Source organism: Accipiter gentilis, chromosome 25 (genome assembly GCF_929443795.1).
Source record: "Accipiter gentilis chromosome 25, bAccGen1.1, whole genome shotgun sequence".
Classification (NCBI taxonomy): Eukaryota; Metazoa; Chordata; class Aves; order Accipitriformes; family Accipitridae; genus Astur; species Astur gentilis.
In genome coordinates, this window is record NC_064904.1 from 20405156 (window position 1) to 20414394 (window position 9239).

A 9239-nucleotide genomic window follows, 5' to 3' on the forward strand; every position below is an offset into this window, starting at 1 on the left:
GCTAATGTACTTGGTCACATACAGTGGAAAGTAGAGAGTGCAGTTTAATTTTGAAATCAATAAAAGCCATATTACAGCAGTAGCATCTGCAAATGAATGTGCTGTGTATTGCATTAGGAGTGATGACTTTGTAATTTTGCCTTTGAAAGCCTGAGAAACAATTTGCAAACTAGTCACATCCTGGAACTTGTAGTTCTACAGATAAATCACTTCTACATTTCCTGTAAAAGCTTTTATTCTGGAAAGCTTCATGAATTTAAACATACTTTCAGAGAGGCTTTGCAAATATTTGCTGTCAATGCACTAATGCACATAATCATGTTAATTTCTTTTCTGTTGATTTTTTCTTTTTTTTTTTTTTTTTTTTTTGCCTAAAGTGAATGGATATTCTGGTTTATAACATCCCCTACGGCTTTTTCCATGGGCTTTACTAGATAACTTTCTAAAATAATTATTAAACACATGCATTCTACAACTATAAACAAGGCCAAATTTGTTTGTCTCGACTTTGACATTTCTGTAAGCACGCCGTGCTTTAATTCTCACTGTTGATTTTTTTTTCTTCATGGTCCTGATTTCTAGGGTTAACATTTAGTTGAGCTTATGTCCATTTTAATGTCCCCTTTAGCATCTTGAAAACTTGCATCCTAATCCCTCTTCATCATCTTTTCACCAGTGAGTACAATGTCAGGTTATCTCCATGCTTTCTGTGTAAATTTAATCACCTAGTTTTGCTGCTGATGCTTTGCACCTTGCAGCTTTCTTAGATTCCGAGTCCTTCTGTGTAATAAGGTATCCAAAGTTATCCCGCTCCTTTTTGGAATTATTTTGTGTTCATCACGCTTTGCAAATTTCATTGCCTTTTGATCATGGCTATGGTGATCTGTGCTCTTATTCATTTTACAGTTGGTCTTGAGCTATTGTCTTCCAAAGGCTACTGTCATGTTCAAATTTCATTAAATTAAAACTCCTGAGCCTTTTCTACTGTGTTAACCTGTCTGGACTCTTCTGAATTCCAAATGACTGTTCCTGCTGTGTCTAGTGCTGTGATTCTTACCTGCTGCACAGTAGCAATTGCTGCACTTGTTCTCATATCCTTACTTGCTAACTAGATTTGGGAGCCTGTTAATGACCCCATCTTCTCCTAAGTTCTCTTAGAACCTCTGCTAACCAATATTTTTGTTCAGAGTACTTAGAGTTGCTCAACTTCCCCTTTCTTCAGCTCTTTATTTCAAAATTCAAATCACCTCTGACCAATGGCTTTTTCACCTGTCTCAGGAAAAGACTTACAACTAGGTTTAAAATAGAAATGCAAATAAGTTTTCAAAGGAGGTCAGTTGGACTACAGTTTTCACAAATGCTATTTGGCAATCTGTGAGATTATACATATATATATATAGTGGCAGATAATTTCCTCTAAGAAACTTAACTGCTTTGCTAATTGCAGTTAATCACTGCCACTGATCTTTTTAAATCCCTCAAAACCAGGGATGAGCCATCTGAAGAGTCCTTACATCTAGAAAATGCATCCTGAATATCTCCTCAATTGCATATGTGTAGTGCTAATACTAGTATTTACAGAAATACAATATGTGATACTCTGCATGTTTTCTTCTGTGTGTGTTTTTGTTTGTCTTGTGTTGCTTGCTTCGCTTGTATTGGTGGTTTGCTTTAACTAAGTATACATACGTATTTAAAAGAAAATCTGGATATCAGGGTGAAGTATCCCACTTGCCTTCTTTCTCTAGGCCTTGCTACCGGAGCAGCGAGCAGTGCATGCAGATTCCTACAGGAGGATCGGGCACCTCTGACAGCTTGGCTGCTTATGATCTCATTCCTTACCATGATAAACACACACAAACACACGAACTGGCATAAGCTGAGAAACTTGAGGATCAAATTATTTTGTGTTTTTTTCAAAAAAAAAAAAGTCTCCACAGTGTTATTTCCTATTTATTTGTCTAGAAACTATTTTGTGAAAGTTCATAAGCTGTCTTTTTTTAATTTGTTACAAATACTTTTTATTTATGTTATTTAAAATGTGGAGTTGTTCAGTGTGGAAAGAGACTATTTTTCTCAAATGGTACTAATTTTATATGAGATTTGAAGAAAATCTGGGGTATTTATACTGCATTTTTGTATAAGATGTATAAACTTTTTAACAGGGAAAGATGACTTTTTTGATGTAAATGAAAAATAAAATTTTTTTTAAACATAATGTCTCTTGTCTTAATAGTATCAATAGTTTCAGCTTTATGAACAAGAATTAATAAATTTTAGACAAAATATTTGTCTTTGATACTGAGGATTGTCATATCAGGACTTCTGGAAAAGATTTGTAATACAGGATATACTTAAGTACAGATACTCTGCTTCTCTTCAGCAGCTGTACCTGCACATTTAAGAATTCGCATAGTACATGGGCATGTTCTACTGCTGTGGCCGTAAATTAAAAAGGCAGTGCCAGAAAAGGGAAAATTATTAACACACTCGTTTCTTGGATAACATTCCTTGGTGGTTTTTCTTTTGTCTCAAATTACTAGATTAAACTAGATTTTTTAATACTTTAAGAGGTCAGAAAAACACCTCTTTAAGGCCTATGATTTTTCTCATTAAGAGCCATGAACCATGTCAGCTGTTTGCTTTCAAGGATTTTTTTTTTTCCTCCTGTCTTTCTAATGACCTTACAGCTAATGCTTGAGCTGGCTTCTCCCATTAAACATGAAATAATATGAAGTTAGACAGAACATTCTCAAATCAGCTTTAAGCCAAAAACGGGTTCACGGGTATTGAGACCACTGTAATTCTTAGTTTCCACTTACCTACTCACTCAAGGCTCCTGCAACCAATATGATGTGTAATAGTCAGCCATGTTTTTGAATTCCAATCGAATTACAAAAGATAGCTCAAGATAACTTGGCTAGAATGTCCCCTGCAAGTTCTGCTTAGTAGTACCTTTTTTAATCTGGAAAAATATCTAGTCCAGCAATACTGTAAAACCGCTTTCTATATGACTAACGTTTTTCAAAATTTTTTTTTCACAAGCTAAGTGGTCACATAAAGTCATACATAGACTAAGGAGTTTCTGGTGTTACAAATAAAAAGTTGAGTGGACTTCAGTCAATTCCCTAAGAGGATCTTTCTACAGTGGTTTAGATGAGCAACTAACTACCTGAAACCCTCCTCCCTCAGTTTTTCATTTATCCTCCCCCACATCTGTGAACATACTTTGGTTTTGAAGGTATTTTGTTTTGGGGACAAGGTTAGTGCTTTCTCAAAGTTAATCGTATCAGATGACTTTCTAGAATTAGAGTAACAAACTAGCATTAAAATAGAGAATCCCCTTCCCTGTAGTCAGTGTCTAAAGTTCCCAAATACAACCCTTCTTGTAGTTCCTTGTGTTTCTAATTTATTTGGGAAAATTTCATAAACCATTGGTGTAACAGGCGCTCTCATGACACTGAGCTACTCTGCTTTTAGTTAGAGTGTTTGTTACCTCACTGAATAAAAAGAGTAAAAAACATTTTAGAGTTACTGTTTGGAAACATTTAGTTAACAACTATTCTTTAAAAAAAAAAAAAAAAGTAAAAAAAAACCAAATTTTGCTCTTTTAGGATATTACTCAATTGCAAAGGGACTTTGGCATGGGAGAGTTTTACTGTCAAACTAACATGCTCTTATGACTTCATCTGAAATATTTTTTTTCTAAAGTTGTTAAGATTTTGATCAGTATTTTGTTTGCCACATTCAACAGAAATATGGCAGCACCTAAGAACAAGAAAAAGGGACTATCCAGATCTATCACAGTCAAGACAGAATTTAGAATTTTATCTCAATTTTTCTTAGATTGGGTAATCTCAAGTGTAACTTAGACTTGGAAAACTAATTCAATGCTGTGAGTGCCCTTTAAGTGTTGCCATAACATCTTGCTTCCACGAATGGTTTATTAGTTCAGTTGACTCTTTAAAATAGACTCAAATGTGGAGTGCCAGCTACTTTCTTAAGCATAAACTGAAAAAAAGGAGACTGGTGAATGTGAACTGATTTTTGTTAACTGATTCTCACATAAATGTTGCTTTCCAGGGGGGTCATGAGCAGCTTCTAAAAATGATGGAAGAACGTATGATGGATGTTGAGCAGAAACTAAGGCTTGTGAAGAGGCTTCTCCAAGATAAAGTAAATCAGCTGAAAGAACAAGTAAGCATTCTTACTCTCTTCCTCAAATTGTCCCCATAACTTCTGTAAACAACGAAGTGGGTAAAAGCTGCCAAACCATTCTTGCTTAGAATAAAGTTAAAGGTGCTTTCCTTTAGTTTAATGCTTCTGAGCTAAAGTACAGCATATTTGCCCCCAAATTCCTGAAACTTCAAATTGGGGACTGAATCCCCCACTCACTAATTTCCTAAAAGCTACGCTTGTTTGGCATGCTGATGCATTTAAAGTCGGGAAACAAACATCAAATTCTGGCCAAGTATCCTAACTGGAAAAGTTGCTTAGAAAAGGAGGAAAAAGAATTTCCTGAAGAGTACAGACAGGATTACTGTACAGTTGTTGCTTTCCTGATGCCCCCTGCCCCAACGCACCCTTTGCTTGACATGGTTTTGGGGTTTTTGTGCTTGCCCTGGTCTGCCTTCTTCAGAAGTCCTCAACAGCATAGGAAAAGGTGGCTTTTGAACACTAAGACAGGTGTGACGTGATAACAGTATCTGTTTTCTAGTGAGGTACAGTGTCCTCTTTCGTGTTAAGGAAGTGCTATACTCACAGGGTCTCTGCCAAAGAGCTGTTCCCAAAATCACATAGACAAGTGCTAGGCTGCTCTCCCCAGTTTTATAGGAGGAGCTGGTGGTCCAAACCTTGTAGGAAGTATCTCTGTGGGATCACTGGGCTTGTGGATCCTCTTGTGAACTAGGCTTATCCTTACAGGACAAATGCTATAAAGCAGTACTTATCTGACAAGATTTATTTGAAGCCCACTATCATCTGTCTGATCTCCTTAAAAAGTCTTTCCAGTTTCAAAATAGTTGTAGTATCTATTAAGACTCCACAAGCATATAGGCTTTTAACAAAGAAAAATAAGGTGAATGGGTGGGTTGTCTTTGGTATTTGAGTTACAATAAACACATTCACCTACTTTCCCAGCACTGTTCTTGCTTTTAATTATTTTTATTTTGCTTTTAATTTGTTGAGTAATTATCTGCTATTCACAATTCAGCTTTCCAAGAACACTAAAGCAGATGCAATGGTCAAGGATCTCTATGTTGAGAATGCACAACTGCTGAAGGCTTTGGAGATGACAGAACAGCGGCAGAAAACTGCTGAAAGGAAAAACTATTTATTAGAAGAAAAAATCGCCAACCTCAATAGAATAGTAAAGAACCTGGCATCCCCATCATTTAACTCAGCATCCGAGATAAGGTCGTAGCAAAGCCATTACGCATGCCACAGTCCCATGCACTTTACTGAAATGTTAATATTTCAGCTTTTCACTGTGTTGCCTTTTTGTATTGATGAATTTTAGTTAACAGATGCCTCCAAGGAGAGGACAGAGCTAAATCCCAAACTGGACACTGCCAAAAGAGAACTTTTGTTTATTCCCAGGCTGTTTTTCTGCTAAGTTTTGCCTAAAAGTAATCTTCACTATGTAAAAAAAAAGACGTGTTTTTCTAGGTTAACTTATTTTGATACTTTGGTTTTAATTTAAAATATAAACTCTGAATTTACTGTCCTGAATCAATTAGTCTTATCTAGATTGAAGCCAATGTCTAATGCAAACTTGCATTAGTGAATTCAAACTTTGAAGTATTTTTGGCTTTCTAGAATACTTCATGGTCCAAACCTAATAATGTTGACATGTCAGTCTTCAACACTGTCAGTATAATTGCTATTGAAAGCAAGACTTTCCTGCTAATGGTCTATGTTCAGCGAACTGATTCTGGTTTCTGTAAAGCAACATGCTCCACCTTATGCATTAGGCTTCTGGGTTAGTCTTCACAGCTGTTTCTCTGCGTAGCTCAGAAAAAAAGTTTTCTTAAAAATATGTAAATAGACTACTGCCTCCCACTAAGTGTAACAGTATTTCATCTGAAGAAATCTCCCAGCTGGCAAGTAAAGACTACTACTATTTTTTTATATTTTTTTTAAGCTGTGCTTCCAGACAACTTAAAAATTGTAGAGGCCTTAATTTTTTTATATGTGGAAATAAGTTATAGTACAGAAAGGAAGGGTCACTAAACAGAAGTGAAGATGTGAGTTTTGTTTATATAATTTGTAAATTCAGTAAAGCAGTGGAGTATGTTTGTTCAACAACTGGCAGAAGAATGAAGAGGGTGACTTGAATGATTTCATCAGTGAAATCCTGTTGTTAGGCCTCACAAACATGGACCTCTGCCATTAATGCAGTGTTCGTTTTGACCCGAGCGATAATTTGGAAAGGCCTGTCTTTTTGTAGTAGATCCTAGAACAGAATCTAAGTTTGTAATTAATTGTGAAGAAACATATTCAATGTGAATATGAAGAACTCAGGGAATAACAGCCTAAATTAGCTTCCTTCAACGTTATAAATGTGGATATTAATGTCAATAGATGAAGATAAATATGCATTAGGAAAAGCAAGATAAACCAAATTTTACCTTAGTACTCCTAGACCAACACTCTGAAGTGCTGTAGTCATGAAGGTTGAAGAGCATCAAGGTTTGTAATGGCAGGTAATACCTCCTGTTTGATGAGTCAATTAGGCTGGGGAAATGTAAGTTCTCTGGGAACACCTTCAAAACTGAGAGGGGTCTGATACAGAAGCAGCTGAATAAGTTTGCATGCTCAAATGCTTGTATATAACCGATTATTGCAAATAGTTAAAATGCCCTACAACTGCCTTGCCTCCATCAGACCAGTAAGACACATTTAAACAATGTAAATAAAACTGGTAAATGGGGCCATACTGGCAATACTTGAAACTGGACCTCTCTGAATATGCATGAATTGAGAATGCAGGGGAAGAGGGTGAGATGTTTTGTCTCTGAGACCACTAACAAAGTGACAAGTCTGACAGCATTTGTAATGAGCCAAAAGTCCCGCAGAAACTGGGATAATACTGCCTACAAGCTGTGGAGTAACCTACAGAAAACAACTTTCACTCAGTACTGATTAGCATGTGGCTGTAGGGGATGCTATCTGTGTCTGCGTGGTTACCTGACAATTTTGGAGGGTTGAGGGACTGAGCTAGACATACAGGGTATGACCCCCTCTCCTCCTCCTCCTCCTCCTCTGTTGCTTTATGTGGGCAATATAGTGGAAATGGAAATACGCTCATGTAAGAAGAGTGTGCTGGGGTATAGTCCTTATAACTTATTTCACTGCTATGCTATTCTAAATGCCTATACTGGGCATTTCTCTAAGTCATCTCAAATTCAGGGATTTACATACCCCGTCATTCAGAGGCTGCAAAAATTCTTTTCACAAACTTGGAATGTGTCAAATTGACAAACTGCACTGATAAATCAGAGCTTTTAGAAATTTGCAGTAGTGAGATCTGGTTTCATTTAGTATTAATCAGAAAGTGGTATCGGGTATAATAAATCTTTGTGTGTGCATACCAGGGCTGTGTGTTAGCAATATGGTAATTGAGCACACCCTAAAACCTCGCCTATGCTACAGAAATTAGCAAAGTTTCAGAATACTTCTAGGAAACAATGTAAATGAAGTTCAAATGATCAGAACTGTATTTGGAAAAATATGATTAGCTAGCACATTGTAACACTATTTCATGTCTTGACCTAGGTTTACTTCTAATGCTCGGTCTGTGACCAAAGTCTGAATGCTGAACAGAGGGAACGAGTACTTCACTTAAACTATTGTGCAATTAATTTCACATTATTCAATTTTAAAGGCTAGCCTACTTAACTAGTTCTTTTAATCTCCTGGTAGTTACCAGGCTCTTGTAAACCAAACATACACACATTTCTAGAGCACAGTACCAAAAAGGGAGCCCAGATGTTGGCACAGAAGGGAGAAACAGAGAAAAGGGACTTTGACTTCTCCCATTTTCACCCTATCCTACCTTGCTCTATTTTTCTTTCACTTAGCTTCAAAAAACTAACCTAACCACAGGAGAGAGGAGGAGGAGGAAAATGTTTGGTAAACACTTTTTAGACAAAACTCCAATTTCACTGGAATACTTGTGTGAATTCATTCTCAGAAGTGCCTTTTGTAATTACATACTCTAGAGCCTTTCTGTGCTGTACTATTTTTGTTGCTACAGGACACTTCAGGACAATCCCTTCCCAAATGGAGGGAACAGAGAGAAAGGTAGTGCTGCTTACAAACAAGCGTCATGTTGCTTCTTGGTTCATTGTGTCAGCTCAGAAGATAAGCAGCTAGTTTTACAAAGTCCAGGCTACTGAAAATAAGCATATAAACATGTAAGTTATTAAGCATTAGTGGTCTTTTGTGCATGAATGTGTCTCCTATGCAGTATAGGCATTTTAAAGATACCAAAGTATTTAATGGTATTGTACCAGTCAAAAGTCACTGAATTTCTAGGCCTCATTCATACAACAGGCCTTGCCAATTAAGATATTAACTACTTGATTACCAGAAGGTGTTTTAAATCTTTTGAACTCTTGCTTTATGAATCACTGTGAAAATAAAGGCACATAGATATCATGGGTTGGGAGTTTTGGAAGAGGAGAGACCCCAAGTTAAATTTTTGTGTACTAAATTCACACAGTTGAAGTGCTACTTGTCAATTTAGAACAAAAGTATACATTGTTGCACATTCTACAATTGCTACTTTAAATACAAGGAAATTTGCATTCTTTGAATTCTGATTAGGAAGAAAAAAAAAAGGATTGTAACATATTTGATTTTAGCCAGATTATATCTAAGGTAGAGCAGGGGACAGGCTGGATCTATCAAGAGTAAAATCCTTTCGTTTACTTTCAGCAAATGACATCACTGTCTCTCAGGTTTTCCATCATTTACCTGTTAAGTCTCCTGGTTGGTGTCAGATGCTGTCATTTCATGACAAATGACTTCTGTATAAAAGAAAACAATTGTGTTATTTTTTTTCCCTGTTGAGTTTGTTTTGTTTCGGTGTAATATATTGTCCTTCCAACATCATGTAAAACTGAAAGATGAACCAACTTACACATTATTTATAAAGAATATAAAAGAAAATTACCGTATGATCCCTACTTGTGTCTTTTTTTGAAAGTATTTCTGTATCTTCCCGTGAAGTTGTA

The 9239-nt window shown here is 36.4% G+C and overlaps 1 protein-coding gene across 9 annotated transcripts in view; it reads left to right on the forward strand.

Annotated features, from left to right (window-relative positions):
* Positions 1–9174, forward strand: part of NIN (ninein) — a 65573-nt gene extending 56399 nt beyond the window's left edge. For 7 of the 9 annotated variants that reach the window (XM_049829003.1, XM_049829005.1, XM_049829001.1 and 4 more), the window contains 2 exons: positions 4084–4197; positions 5213–9174. In XM_049829003.1, the coding sequence (XP_049684960.1) occupies positions 4084–4197; positions 5213–5422 (324 nt within the window). In that variant the 3' untranslated portion in view covers positions 5423–9174. Of the gene's footprint in view, positions 1–628; positions 676–1748; positions 2164–4083; positions 4198–5212 lie in introns of those variants that run through there. The other 2 variants (XM_049829007.1, XM_049829009.1) reach the window with 2 other exon arrangements.
* The last annotated feature ends 65 nt before the right edge of the window (positions 9175–9239 follow it).